The sequence below is a fragment of the Bos indicus x Bos taurus genome, chromosome 1 (genome assembly GCF_003369695.1).
Source record: "Bos indicus x Bos taurus breed Angus x Brahman F1 hybrid chromosome 1, Bos_hybrid_MaternalHap_v2.0, whole genome shotgun sequence".
NCBI classification, from domain to species: domain Eukaryota; kingdom Metazoa; phylum Chordata; class Mammalia; order Artiodactyla; family Bovidae; genus Bos; species Bos indicus x Bos taurus.
In genome coordinates this window covers 68,485,282-68,501,165 of record NC_040076.1, presented here as the reverse complement: position 1 = coordinate 68,501,165, position 15,884 = coordinate 68,485,282, and the positions used below count along the sequence as shown (strand labels likewise).

The 15,884-nt window shown below is 42.8% G+C and overlaps 1 protein-coding gene across 23 annotated transcripts in view; it reads right to left on the bottom strand.

The window, feature by feature from the left end:
* The window catches only part of KALRN (kalirin RhoGEF kinase), a 692,612-nt gene that overhangs the window by 362,044 nt on the left and 314,684 nt on the right, over positions 1–15,884 (bottom strand). For all 23 annotated transcript variants that reach the window (XM_027536336.1, XM_027536351.1, XM_027536368.1 and 20 more), the window contains exon 10: positions 4,173–4,295. In XM_027536336.1, coding sequence (XP_027392137.1) covers positions 4,173–4,295 — 123 coding nt within the window. The remainder of the gene's footprint in view (positions 1–4,172; positions 4,296–15,884) is intronic.

The window sequence follows — 15,884 nt, the reverse complement described above, 5'->3', positions numbered from 1 at the left end:
AAGTCTAAGTACCTTACTTATTACACATGCCTTTTGTTGATATATGGATAAGAGAGACTACAAATATTGTTTACAATCTGTATTTTTGGTATTTTTCTAACTTAAGTTGACCTACGGGCATTTCCTTCAGCAAATGCTTCTTTCTGTGTTACCTGTGGGCCTCACATATCTGGTTTTGGCTTTACTGGGGTAATTTCTCCTTCCATCTCAAAATTCACTTAAATCCTTCTAGACAGATCAACGTTTCCTACCAAAGCACATCCTTCTCAATCTTTACAAGATGCACTCTGCCCCTTGCCAGAAGTCCGTCATCCTGGCTTTGCAGGATATCGTCCAAAAGACTTTTTAAAACATCATTTACACAGGAAATCATTTGTTTCTCAGCCTCCCTTCTTTCTCATAGTCACTTCCATCATACAGAACAAGAGATAGAAACACCATTTGTGCTTCTGAATCTTTCGGTGTGCCACCCAGAACTTAGCCATTAAGAACAGACTCCCAGTTCTTCTGAGTTTGCTGTCTGTTCCACACAGGAAGCAGCAAAAGTGGTGGCGGGGGCGGTGGGCAATTCACAGTCTTGATAAGAAGTTCTTGGCAGGCTCTATATAATATCTTGGATATTGGCTCCGACCGCCTCTCAATTTTCCACATCAAGTCTATAGAACATGACCTTAAAAACCCTTGTTTGGGAATTATCCACTATATAAAATATCTTTCTTCTTCCTGACAGTGGTCACAAGACCCCTCCCATCAGCTCATGCCAGTAACTTCTCCCTAGCGAGAGAAGGAGAAAGAGGAATGTATTGAGTCCGCCCCAGTGGGAAGAGTGCCAGGCAAGCTCCAAAGGGTAAGACTGTCCTTCATTTCTCTGCTGTTTCACATTCTTCCACTTGCCCACTTCATGACATTAATTTATCAGCATTTTCCTGGCTTTCTCACCATTTTTTCCATCCTGCCTAAGAAGCTTTCATCATCTCTAATAAACTGGTGTGTGAAAAAGTATCTACTTAATCTCTCCCCGCTCTTCCTTCTGCTTGCATTTGCAGCTGCTATAATTGGTTGCCATCTCAGGAGTGACAAGAAAGATGGAACTTACTCCAAAGGTCACTACACTACCTCTAGGCAGCCATATTTTTTGGATCATCAAATGAACTAAGGCTTTATCTCGGTTTCACTAGATGTACTCCTTGAAAATTCTAAAAGAGTAAAGATTACGTCCCCTCTCTTACTGCAGGACTTCTTAAGAGGGTTAGAATACTCTGGCTGCATGTTTTTCATTAGATTGTGAGTTCTGCAAGACAGAAACTATGCATTTGTTTCATTTTCTACAGGGCACTACACAGAGACTTGATGGGACATGGAAACTGAGTGTAATTGTCCAATTCTGTGGACATAGGCTATCCATCTCTATGAATTATCCTATTCTCCTCACCCCTACTACCCTGGTAAGTTAGCTGATTATACTTTGAATATCGTTTAGGGGCAAGGTCATTAGTAGGTCCACCAAAATATTTCTCTTCCATTTTTTGCCTTTTTTTGACCCTAAGACTCAGAATGAGGTTTTTTAAAAATGTATTCAAGGTTGAAGAAAAGCAAGGATCAGCTAGAGAAATAACTAATCAGAAATTACTGAATGAAGTACCTAATTGTGACTGTGTTTTTAATATTTCTTTAACTCTTTCTTTGAATGGTCTGTTCTTTCAAAAATGTTACACTAGTGCTTAGCTACTTAAATGTGACTTGTGGCTTTGAGATTTTAAAAAATATATATTTGAATGTGAATGCTTGCTAATTTTTGACTAAACCAGCTTACAGAGAGTCTGGCATTTCAGATAATGAGGTCATACAGCAGACCATTAACAGAGTGGGCACAGCTGCTCTCTAAACCACAAGCATTTGTATACTCCCCTGAGTTATAGAAAATATCTCAGGACAAAATGGCAGCACCATTGCCCATTCTACCTCCTGAGCAGATAGGGACGCATCTGTCCCCGGACAGCTATGCTCAATTCCATTCCTATGCTTGTTTATACCGCCAGTGACATTTAACATGCAACACACACACACATTTATATATATATATATATATATATATACACACACACACACACACACACACACACAATACACATATATACACACATATATATAACGTGTGTGTGTGTATGTATGTAATAAGTGTTTTTAAAAAATCTGATTTACTCTATCACCTGAGTCATTTGTTAAGTTTATGGGCAACTTGAGTCAAGTATCTGTCTGGACCAGAAGGGGTCTCCTGGTCCCCAGCTCTTCTATATTTGAGCATGGACAATCTCAGCAGCTTAGACTAGAAAGGCCTGCAGAGACACCTGTTGGTGAGCCCCCTGGCCTTGACCCCTCACCATCTGTCTGTCAGGCTGTCATGACTGAGGCTCCCTTACTCACGCAGCTCGGCTTCTACATAGGCTGTTGAAAGAGTGCCATCTGCAGGATGAAGGAGGACTCATAAATACTTAATTAATTTCCTTCAAATGAATTAAAATGTATTCAAAGGTAATCAACACAAGATTTAAGTTAAAGTTTAATGACAGATAATGAATTGCAACATTCATTCTTCACAGATATAATTTCTTTCTATTTATTTTAATGACTGCCTTAAATATCTTTACCTCAAACAGTAACAAGCAGTGAGACTCAAAGGTGCATCCACTATCCCATGAGCGGAGAAGTGTTGGTTCAGGGACTTTGTGCTGCTCTAGACCTGTCCCTGGAGAAGGCAATGGCAGCCCACTCCAGTGTTCTTGCCTGGAGAATCCCAGCGACGGGGGAGCCTGGTGGGCTGCCGTCAATGGGGTCGAACAGAGTCGGACATGACTGAAGCGACTTAGCAGCAGCAGACCTGTCCCCACCGGCAGCCACTTCTCTGCTCTTCCCTGCAGAAGGGCATATTTCCAGGGACTGTGACAGATGAGACAGCTCTTTTCCTGCTTTCATTCAAGACAGTTTTTAAACTTGAATGCAGAAAATGGGAGCTCAGAATTCCCTTGTCATATCAGCCTTGGGTCAAAAGAATCATAAAATCATGAAGCTGAAAGAGGTTTCTGCACTCAGTCATGACCCTCTGTAGTGCTGCTGACCCGTGGCTCCCAGCCTCTGACTTCATACGATGTGTGATGCCCTTCGTGACTGTCTCATAACCAGCAGCCCATAACAACCAGCACAGGTTTCTAATGCTTTCACTGATTGACACTGATCTCTAACTCAGGAATTATCTAATTCTGGGTCAAATCCACTTCTCTCCTCCCAGTGGCCCTCACCTAGTTGAAAACAGAAGCAAGAAAGAGAGAGCCCTCTCCTGCCTGGATCACCTCCTTTCTCATCACTTGAGCATGATGGTCACACTGCACAGGACAAAGCAGAGCTGAGGCAGCTGGCTACTGACTGTCCGTCCACCTGCCTTCATCATGGTCACGGGTGCTTTTCCTATGGGGACTACCAATTCTAGGATGCTAGGCAGGTCCACTGCCCACTCCCTTCCCCAGGATGGGGACAGGGAACAAGACATGAACAAGGATTCATTTCCAGAATATGAGGCCATCTCCAGAGGCCTGTTTGCAGGGCAGTGATGTGGTGACTGCACCTGCATGTCCGTGTTTCCTCTGTGGCCCACACCCACTGCGCTCCCTTTCCGGAGGAAACACTCCTCCTAAAAGCAGGAGCCTTTTGGAAGGTACAACACTCTCTTCTCTCATAAAGACACAGTCTAATCAGGAAGCAGGAGCAGGGAGAGGTGGATTATATCAAGAGATTACTTGTTGGCTGGACAGGGAAAAGTAATGCCTGTGACAGAGGAAGCCTCCCCACTCTATTTTCTCTCTGACCTGTAATTTACATGAGCAAACTGGCAACGGATTTTACACCCAATTCCTCTACCTCAGTAAGGAAAGACAGCATGGGGTTAGGGTTATCATCCTGTACTGATACCCTTCCCAGCTACCTCTTCCCTGCCTTACTCTTTCTACTGCAACTGTCTGCAGTTGACAAATATTTATTTACCATTCATCTAGTGATCCAAAACAAGGATCTCCTTGCATCAGGCAGGAAGGCAGCCCAGAATGTCCCACCAAACACCAAAGCCACAGCCCTGGTCTCCCTCTCCAGGATCCAAACACATACAACCATTCACATCTCACCTGAGCCACCTCTTCAAAGTCATCGTGCCTCTTCTGCAGGGCCCGAGCTCGGTGCAGAGACTTCCCGACCCCTGTGTGCTTGCTGAGAAAGGCCTCGCCGTGGTTTTCAATCCAATCTAACACCTAGTCAGAGAAGGAAGACAGAAACAATGACTTCTTGGCAAAAGGAAAGACATGTGACAACATGTGTGACCGCTAGGCTATCAGAGTCCCATCCCAATTAGAAAGTGGCAGTCCAGGTGGAAATGTTCAATCCATGATAGGGATTTCATTACTGTCATTAGCAATATAACAATCCCATCCTTAACTAAGTTCAGCTCCTCCTCTTTGATCTCCAGAATATCCTCTCATTACTTGTTCAGTTTTTTCAGCCTTAATAAGCCCATTATTTTAAACAAGCTACATAGACCACCAGACACAGTTTAACCCTCTCACAACTTTGACTCCAACCATAAAGTCAGACACACTTGCAGGAAATTAGGCAGTAATCCCTGGGTCGGAAAGATCCCCTGGAGTAGGAAATGATAACCCACTCCAGTATTCTTGCCTGGAAAATTCCATGGATAGAGGTGCCTGCCAGACTACAGTCCATGGGGTCACAAAGAGTTGGACATGACTGAACCACTGAGCACACATACAGGCGGTATCAGGTCAGGGCAGTTCCTTCGCTCTCACTCCACCATAAAAATGCTCATGGAAGTGTCACTAAGTCATGGGGACCCTGCCTCATTGCTCTCCTAGGACTCCATCCCTAATACTGGAAGTAAAGTCCAGAGTAGTCAATCCCCAACTGGAACTGTACTAAAGATAGCCCATCACCAGGACAATTGTGGTCTCTGGTTTCTTTTCATCTTTCTCCTCCAATCAGCATCAACCAATCAACCAAATAAAGTAAGGTCTTTAGTATCGCTGATGCTCTTGGGAAGCAGTAGAAACTCCATGTTCTCCCGACTTAAGGTATAGTGATTGGCCTCAAGACATTTTCCCTGGAGTTGAGGGCAGCTGAAAAAGAGGGATGGGTGAGGGAATGCTGAGAAGGTGAGGAAATATGTTGTCCTGAGGGGCAGTAAAACCCTTGAAATATAGGCAGGATCAAAGCCTGGAGTCCCTTTTGCATTTGTCCACATCAGTTCAGTTCAGTTCAGTTCAGTCACTCAGTCATGTCCGCCTCTGCGACCCCATGAATTGCAGCATCCCAGGGAGAAGGGAAGCAGTTTATCTGGGCTCTGAGAAGTTGGCATTCAATAAATCAAATGGCCACAATTAAATCAGAATTACAGGACAGACATACCTATTGCAGATCCTGCCAAGATTCAACTAATGTGACTCTACTCCTACTACAGTAAACTTCAACTAAACATTTGATTAATGAGGTGCTAGCTTTCTCAGATTTTAGAAGGACTTTTGGGAAAATTATTTAGATGGACTAGGCCTGTTTAAAAGGATACTTTAATTTTACAGATACTTTCTTTTACAGATTGTCCTGTGGTAAGCAGAGAGACCAAATCATTGCCTGGATTGTAGGCATGGGAGTTATGGTTCTATAGAATCTACCCTTTGGCTTCACATCCTCTGACATTTGAGACAAATTAATGTCTGCAATTGTACGAAGTATGGAAACTTTCAATATCATAAAGTCATACCAAGATGGTATTAGAGAAAAGCACATATAAATATAAAAATGAGGTTTAACAAAAGTACATGGTATAAAGCCAAGTCAGGTAATTATCCATGAAAATGAAAGGGGAAAAAAGCCTTTAAAAAATAACTTTATCTAAACACTTAGTGTAAAGAGCTTAAACACTTTAGCAAAAAGAATTTATATATAACACAGGGAACTATATTCAATATCTTATAATAATCAATAATGGAAATTAATCTGAAAAAATATATGTATAAAACGGAATCACTTTGCTGTACACCTGACTCTAACACAATATTGTAAATCAACTATACTTCAATCAAAAAGATTTTAGACACTAACAAAAATCTGACAATACTTTTTAATATTCTGGAGGCATATCTGCAGAAAGAAATTGCAATAGTAAGTGAACTGAATTTTTACCTTTTGCAAACACTGAAAGGCAGCACTGAAAGGAACTTTAAATATCCCTTTCTCAGAATAAAGAAGAGCCTACTTTTCTTTTGAGTTACTTATGGTGATATTTCAGCAAAAAAAAATCAGGAGAGTGCATTTTTACTTGACTTACCACAATTTGATCCCACAGTTCTGTACAGTAAAAGGGATGATGGGTATTAGCATGCAAAGCCAAAGATAAACATTTCTAGTCACAAATTTTTCCATATATTGTGTACCATGGATGGTGTAACTTTATAATTTTTATGCATATTTAAACTTTCATTAATCCCCTTTTGAGAATGAACTGAAGCTTGGAGATAATTTTTATATACAAAAGAGCTGTCTTGTAGCTTTTCATGAGTGCTTTGGAATTTATGACGTATTTTCAGATCATAATTTTTTTTTTTTTAAATTCGTTTTGAGTAGTTAAGTGTGATCTACTTCTCTGGCACTTTTTTCATGAATTTTATTTTGTTCCTTTTCATTTTCAACCTCTAAAATTTCAATCTATTTCATTTTCAATAAATATTCTAAATAATATTCTAAAGCAAATTGGTTAGAGAGAAATGTTTGGTATGTACTAGTTCATAAATGGTTAGCTTTTATACTCCCTGGGGGTGTTTTCACAACTTTTAAACATTTTCTTTTAAAAGCAATTTGTTTACTGTTTCAGTTATTTTGGTTTCTTTAAAATGTCAATTTATTTTCCTTTTGTGACACCTAGTTTACTCAATTAGCTCAAATTTAACCACTTAAAAGTCTATTTCATATTTAAGAGGCTTTTACTTAGTTTACACATAACTTTGCTCTGTGATGTTACATTGTCTCCGTTTAGTCTAACTTCTTTCATTAGAACTGGAGCTGTGGGGAAAACAGTGCAACCTCAATGCCGATTCAGGGACTGCAGGGAAATCAACTTAACAAATATAAAAGCAAAAGATTTAGGAAGGGAATAAAATTACTTTAGTAATACATAGAGACTGAAGAAGTACCTGAGGACAGATAAACGTAATCAATGAATTGTTCAAAATGATAATTTCTGTCGATTTTGTTTCAGACAGTTCATAAGCTCTCTTGACCTTTGATTTCATGGTCCCCAACCCTGGGGATACAGGGTTCTAACACGGACTGCATAGCAGAGAAAGGTGCTTGTGAGCAGACACCAGCAGTGCCTGGCACTTAGCGACACACTGTAAATTAATGTGCAGCATCGGAAGTCTAGTGAGACCCAGAACCTGAACATCACTGGCTGAAGAATAAATTGAGTTTCTAGCCTCACCCCGGACCCTATCAAAGTGTAAGCACCAATCAAGGTACCCCTTATTTGTGCCCCTTTATTTAATTTCTCTCATCTACAAGATCTTATTTAAAATAGTCAATTATCAGTTATAGTTAGGATAGTACAGGATGATAGGTAATGATACTTCTGATGGTTTTGAATTGGTATTTAAGTGTTTCCAACAATAGGAGGTTTTCCTTTTATTTTTTGTCTGAAGGAAGGGTCTTCTGGATGCAGAGAAGCATGTGTGGGATATGGCTATTCACATACTCTAATAAATATATATTGTTCGTCTTATGGTGGCCTAGTGTCAGGCCAGAGGACAGCCCGAGGTGCAGGATTAAACAAAGCAGGGCTGGCCCTGACTCTAGGAACTCAGTCTAGGTGGGTAATGAGCACTAGATATGAAACCACACAATTCATCATTAATGGCAAGGGTGAAAAGTGCCAAAAGCCAGGGAAGCTCACTCTGAAGAAATGAGGTTTAGCTGAGACCTGAGAGACAGTAGGACTTAACCAAGTTAGCAACTGAAAAGATCAGCATGGCTTAAGCAGGCTTTAGTAGGAAATGAGCCCAGAGAAGGCAGGCACCAGATAGAGCTAAGCCTTGGTGGGCTGAGCTCCATTCCAGTGTTTGGCCTAAGAGCCCCTAAAAGGCTAACTAAAGGAGGAGAACGACACCATCAGATTTGATTTAAAAATTATTGCTCTGACTGCTTTGTGGAGAATCGATTGGATGAAGGCAGGAAAACAGGAAGTTCCTATAGAAATCCTGACAAGAGGCAATAATAGCTCAGATGAGGCCAATGGCAGTGTCTGTGAGGAGGCAGGTTTGAGTAATATTTAGGGGACAGAATGGCTAGGATTTGGTGAGTGGGCATGGGGTGATGAAGAAGCAGGTGTAAGGTTAATCCCTCCAGGAGAAAGCCTTGAAAAACTGGGTGGAAGAGGAACTTGTCACTGGTACAGAAGCAAGTGAATCACAAGGGATAGCAGATGACAGATTTTTTCATGTTTTCTTTCAATTTGCATACTCACATTCTGGTTTTGATAAATGACAGGTGTGCGTCTGAACTTGAGTGGGAAGTAGCACCCAATGATAGTTCTCAATCTGATTCTGGCAAGATGTGCCTTTAATTTCAAAGGAGTAATTTTATACACGAAGGTTTAAAAATAAATTATAAATTATTAATACAGCTGGATCCTAATGATAAAAAAATTAGGGATATGAAATCCATCTGAAGAATTATAAATTTAGGCTTACATCAAATTAACCCTTGCATTCCTGAAGGCATTTCACTGGGGTATAATTTTTGGTAGTGGTGGTTTAGTTGCTAAGTTGTGTCCAACTCTTGCTATCCCATGGACTGGAGCCCACCAGGCTCCTCTGTCCATTGGATTCTCCAGGCAAAAATACTGGAGTGGGTTGCCATTTCCTTCTCCAGGGGATCTTCCTGACCGAGGAATCGAACCCAGGTCTCCTGCATTGCAGGCAGATGATTTACCAACTGAGCTATGAGGGAAGCGTTAACATGACATGTGAAGTCCTCTGTGACCAGCCCTACCTACCCCAAACTCCACCTCCAGCGGATTCCTGTCCCACCTCTCAATATCCCCAAAACTGCTTGTTACCTTCTGAGTTTTGTTCTTGCTATTTTTCACTTCACATGAAATGTCTCTTTTTTTCTCCCTACATCTACTTCCCAGGCTCCTTCGTATTTATCCTTTAAGCACCATCTCAAAATCTCTAGTTTTGGAAAGTCTTTTCTCTTTAACAGCCCACTCAGGCTGGGGGTGGTATCACTCTGCTCTGTTCAAACTACAATTATTGCCCACAGGCTGGTCTCTTCCACTAGACTCTGACCTCTCTGTGATTCCTGTACATAGCATGGTACTTGGCAGAGGGGTTTGCTTAAGACATGCTGAAGTCAACTCAAACTCGTCCTCTCAACATATGACTCTGAATGTCTCTAGCTCCATACTCCTTAGCTAGGACCCTCCATTTCAGTACCTCTCACAGTCTGCACTCAAAGTTCTCCCTTTGTGTGTATCCTCCCTCTGCACTGCCTCACTTTGCAGGTGGTTCCTGAAGAAGTACAAGGTTTCCACCACTGTATGCTACCCTTTCATCACTTGCCTGCCCCCAGTGTCCCCACCAGCCTTGCACACGCAGGAGATACTCAATGAATATTTATAGACATGAATAGTCAGGTGCAAGCATGGCTGCCTACTGTCTCAGGGAAAGCTGTGCCAACCCATTCAGCCGGAGGCCTGTTCTTTGCCCTGTCACTGGGGACAGTAGTCCTGGTCAGCCCAGGACTCCTCACCACAACAGCAGGCAGGTAATCTTGCAAACCACTTGTAAAGTTCTTCCTCCTTTCTCACGCCCCAACTTTCCCCAACTTTTTCACCAGAATTAGTCCTTTCCCAGAACAGCCTTTTCCAAGGGAGGACACTCACATCCTGAACTGGATTCAGGAGTCAATCTAACAGCCATTATGTATAATTCCCTAATCACCCCCTTTCTTCCTCATCTAATTGTGTTTATTCCAACCAGTATACAATCAAGACTCTGTTTTTCAGGGGAGGAGACAGTTATTTCTAGCTGCTAAGGAGAACAGAAAAGTCCTTTTGAAGAGAAGTATTGATATTTTCTGAACTGTGGGCATGAATGCAACCAAGTGAATGGGAGAAAATCAAAGGTGTAGCTGCTTTCTGTCCTGGGACTCTGATTTTTTTGATTCTTCTAATATGATAGAATCTTAATTTTGGAGAAGGAGAGAGTGACTCTTTCCAGTATCGTTGCCTGGAAAATTGCATGGATGGAGGAGCCTGGCAGGCTACAGTCCATGCGGTCACAAAGAGTCAGACACAACTGAGTGACTTCACTTTCACTTAACACTGGAGAAGGACTCCAACTTAAAATGCAGGAGGACCCTGCATTTTAAGGCAACTACCTTTGAACACAGTTTTAAGTTGATGTCTAAGCTCTGTTTACATGAATGGTTTAGGTGGCTAAAGCATCACCAAAATGTGCACCATCATAAATTAAGGGCATCATAACTTAGAGGAACCTAGGTTCTTGTCCATTCTCCCTTGACTCACTGTGGTACTCTGACCGTTCTCCTGTTTTCATGAATGCACCTAGCTCATTCTGGCCCCAAGGACTGTGTAGGTTCCATTTCACATACTTGGAACCTTTTCTTAAACACATTCCATGGCTTATTCATTTAGCTCACTGGCTATCACTTAGCACCTATGACATATTTGTTTGTTTGCAGTAGTGTTTTTCTCTACTTCCTAAATATAAGCCCCACACGGGCAGGGGCTTTGTTTGGTTTACTGCTAAGTCCTCAAAGAACATCAGCTGAATAAATGAGTGAATTAACTCAACCAATCTGATGTGAGAACTTTCTGTGTGAAGAAGGGCAAAACCATGAAAAGAAATGAAGATGTTTAGCAAACAGTTGTGAAATCAGAATTCCAACTGATTCCCTCCCTGGCTCTCCCTGATCAATCATCTTATTTGAAATATGTTATTAATTTTGTGTCATAATCTGATCCCTGATAAAATAGGCAAGATGTTTTACATAAAGTGAAGAACTGCCCCACTCAGTTCTTCACGCCCCCCTACCTCCCAGCCCCACCCCTCAACTCTGTAGAAGCCATTATTCTGAGCTCAGGGAGGAGGGCTGACACGTCATCATGTGTCAACAATACATTTTGTCCTGTTAAAGGCTCCAGTACACATGATGTGTGAGAGTACCCAGGACAGTCCATCAAATCATTATTTCTGCTTCCTTACACAGCACACTGCACATTAGTTCTAAAGGGGAATGGCTCATCCTTTGCCAGCACCACCCTGCTCCCCATTGGCTGTGACTGGAGAGCATGTGGGCAACACTTGAAATGCCCAATTATCAGCAATTATCAGTTATCAGCAATTCATTTTCTGTCTCATCTTTGGAACAAGTATGATCAAAATAAATGTCTTGCTATGGCAGGGAAAGCTGTCACGTTTCCAAGAGGGCTCAGCTGAAACTCATTAGCAGGTGAACAGATTATCTTCCCCTGAGAACCATGGTCCTGTCTCCTGACACATGTGATGCCAGGTGGAAGCCAGCTAGGAGACCAGCAGTCTTCCTCCCCTGGGCCCCTCCACTCTGGCCAGCCCTACAGGCTGGGGTGACTGGAACTCATCTTTGTCCTTGGCAGCTTCCTGAGAGCATTTCCTCACTACAGTGCCTTGATTCCTGTTTATGGTATCACCACACTTTTCATCACTAAGAACTGAATCTCTCAAGTCAGAGGCTCTCAAACTTTAGAATGCTTCAGAATCACCTGGGGTTCTTTCTAAAACACAGGCACCATGTCATCCACAGATTCTGAACTAAATAGTGTGGAACAGGACCAGATAATCTGTTTTTAACAAGCCCCAACTCTGCCCAGATGATCTTAATGCCAGAGATCTGAAACCCTGGCAAGTCCCCCCCTAAACTGAGTTTTTAACTTCTCTATCCAAAACTGTATTCCTTTTATTATCCCACCCCTGTTCCTCTCAGGATTGAGGAACATCAAAGAAAGGGAGGAACTGAAACTGAGTAGGATCTCCGAGGTCCTTTCAGGTGCAAAAGCCTCTCCATGTCCCCTGTTCTTGTTTGGCCTTCCTCAGGTTTCAAAGAGGAGGCTCATGTAGTTAATGATTAGAACAACAGAGCCACAGGACTCCTAGTTCCTCCTGAAGGAATACGGATAACAATCTGGTGCGTATCTTTGAGTCGTTCTGCAGAAACTAAGATCACTCCCACCCCTATCCAGGGGAGAGTGGTGATTACATGCTGACCACAAGCAGTAGACCCCAGACTGGATGGAAATAGAAGGTTGCTAATTAGGATTCTCGAAACATCACCCTGTTACCTCACCACCAACCAATCAGAAGAATGTCCATGAACTGATCACATACCCTGTGTGTGTACCCCTAATGTTGCCTTTAAAAACCCTTCCCTGAAAACTATTAAGGAGTTCAGGTCTTTTGAGCACCAGCTTCCTGTTTTCCTTGCTAGTCACCCTGCAAAAAATACTGTACTTTCCTTCACTAGGACTTGATGTCAGTACATTGGCTTTGCTCTATGTTGGACAAGTGGACCTGAGTTGGGTTCTTTAACTGGTCCAAGAACCACACTTGGAAAAATACAGTTCCATATTCATAACTGACACTTCCTTTGCTTTCTATAACAAAATGGACAGCAATTTTCAGTGATGCTTTTTCATAAATACTCTCATATCTACCCTCGTTCCCATCACTTCAGTCAATGACTGTGATCCCACAATCTTCCCACTCCAACTCAGTCCTCTGCTGGCACAAAATTACCTCAGCCCTTCACTCTGATAACCTGTTTTCTCTGGTCAGAATCTTTTCTAGTTCTCCACTAGTTACAAAGTGTGAATCTTTTATGCTTTAGCCTGGTATTCAAAGCTCCAGACATAGCACGTTGAGGTCAAGGACACGCTGAGTACATGTTTATCAGAAATGTCCTTGGATGGTGACTGTCTGGTTGTTCAGTCACTATGTCCTATCTGACACTTCGCAATGCCGTGGACTGCAGCATGCCAGGCTTCCCTTTCTTTGCTATTTCCCAGAATTTGCTCAAATTCATGTTGAGTTGGTGATGCCATCCAGCCATCTCACCCTCTGTCACCCCCTTCTCCTTCTGCTCTCAGTCTTTCCCAGCATCAGAGACTTTTCCAATGAGTCATCTGTGCACATCAGATGACCAAAATACTGGAGCTTCAGCTTCAGCATCAGTCCTTCCACTGAATATTTAGGATTGATTTCCTTTAGGATTGTCTGGTTTTATCTCCTTGCTGTCCAAGGGGCTCTGAAGAGTACCATAATTATGGTACCTCCAGTACCATAATTTGAAAACATCAATTCTTCAGTGCTCAGCCTTCTCTTGGAGAAGGAAATGGCAATCCACTCCAGTATTCTTGCCTGGAGAGTCCCATGGACCAAGGAACCTGGCAGGCTACAGTCTGTGGGGTTGCAAGAGTCAGACACAACTTAGCGACTAAACTGCTGCTGCTGCTGCTGCTGCTGCTGCTAAGTCGCTTCAGTCATGTCCGACTCTGTGCGACCCCATAGACAGCAGCCCACCAGGCTCCGCCGTCCCTGGGATTCTCCAGGCAAGAACACTGGAGTGGGTTGCCGTTGCCTTCTCCAATGCATGAGAGTGAAAAGTGAAAGTGAAGTCGCTCAGTCGTGTCCGACTCTTAGCGACCCCATGGACTGCAGCCTACCAGGCTCCTCCGTCCATGGGATTTTCCAGGCAAGAGTACTGGAGTGGGGTGCCATTGCCTTCTCCGAGCGACTAAACTACTACTAGTAAAATTCGCATTGGAGAAGGAAATGGCAACCCACTCCAGTATTCTCTCCTGGAGAACTCCATGGACAGAGGAGCCTGGCAGGCTGCAGTCCATGGAGTCACAGAGAGTCGGACACAACTGAGTGACTAACACACACACACACACACACACACACATATACACACACACCTTTCTTTATGGTTCAACTCTCACACCTGTACATGACTACTGGAAAAACCATAGCATTGACTATATGGACCTTTGTCGGTAAAGTGATGTCTCTGTTTTTTAATAAGCTGTCCAGGTTTGTCATAGCTTTTCTTCCAAGGAGCAAGTGTCTTAACTTCATGGCTGCAGTTACTGCCCATCCACAGTGATTTTGGAGCCCAAGAAAATAAAATCTGCCACTGTTTCCACTTGTTCCCCACATATTTGCCATGAAGTGATAGAACTAGCTGTCATGATCTTAGTTTTTTTGAATGTTGTTTAGTCACTTGTTAACAATAAAAGAGGAACTGAGGACATTAAAGGTGTTTAAAATTACAGTGGCTCAAGAAAGCCCCGAGGCTCAGTAACTTCTGGGGAGGGACTTCTCACTGCTTCTCAGGACCCACCAGCTTCCCAAGGCTGCCAGAGGGAGGGACCCAAATCCTTCCTTGGAAGGTGCTCATCACAGAATGACCACTGTTCAGTCAGAACAGAGTCTGCAATCAGAAAATCAAAGTAAGCACCAAGGGAGAAGACCATGACAGGGAAGGGAACAGAAGGTGGAAAGCAGGGCAGAGAGGAAGGCGGGTGAGGTGTAGAGTGTGAAGGGTACTAAGGGTCCATGAAATTCCAGGCAGGAGGGTCTGAGCACATCAGAGGCAGGCCTCCAAGGCCCACTTCCCAGCCCTGCTAATTCTAGCTGGAGAGTACATGGAGAAGACTGGAACATACACTTTGGTGCCAGCCTCCTCCCACAGGGAGAGGGATAGAGTGCCCCCTCCAAGATCAGTGACACAGAAGAGTCAGATGAGAAAGCTTCCTCATCCCCACTCCAATCAGAAAGCAACCCTGACTGGCAGAGCCCTCTGTTTCTCCCCTCTCTACTTCCCCCAGTTCAGCCAAGCCCAAACCTGCTCACTTTCTGGACACCCGCCCTGCCCAAAGAATCATCAGTTGTCTACTTGAACAGATTTGAATGACTGGATTATCACCATCAAAATTTAACTGAGAGTTTTTATACTGCTAAATACTACCATGGGCAAATGGAAATTATTCAAGATACTCAAAACCACCAACAAAGAAAACACCAACAATGTTGAGGTAATGTAATTATGGTTGTGAAAAACAAGTGAGAATGGGTAGGGCTTGTTTTAGGGGCATTTTTTTTTTTTTTTTAGGGGCATTGTGTTAGATATAAATAACCATAGCGGGCCATTTTCTAATGATGGAGCGGGTGAAGAGCGTCTGAGTGCGAGTGTGATTGCCTGTGTGGGTCTTACTGCACAGGCAGTTTGGGAATGAATCTCATCTGTCTGCAGTTATGCAATCTTGGGCAAGTCTCAGCCTTTGGGACTAAGTAATCTATCTGGGCCCTTTGAGCAATGACATTCCAGCACTAACTTATAAACCCCTTGAGGGCAGGGGCTGTGTCTCTCTGCATCCCCATCATCCAGCATAGTGCCCAGGGCATAGCAGAGAGGCTAAGAGCATGGACTTAGAAATTCAGTGGAAGTGGGTATAAATCCTTCCTCTGCCTCTAGCTATGTGACCTTGTACAAGTTTACTTAACCTTTCTAAGCCTCAATTTCCTTATCAGTAAGATGAAGACCAAACTATCACCTGCTTTATAGTGTTGGAAGATTAAATAAGATAAGTGATTAGATATTCAATTGCTCATAAAGATGAATCATGAGCTATGAATAATAAAACGTTTATAGACACATTTAATCTCAGGAAAAAAAAAAAATCTCAGGGCTGGAATCCAATCTTACCTCTGATGTTT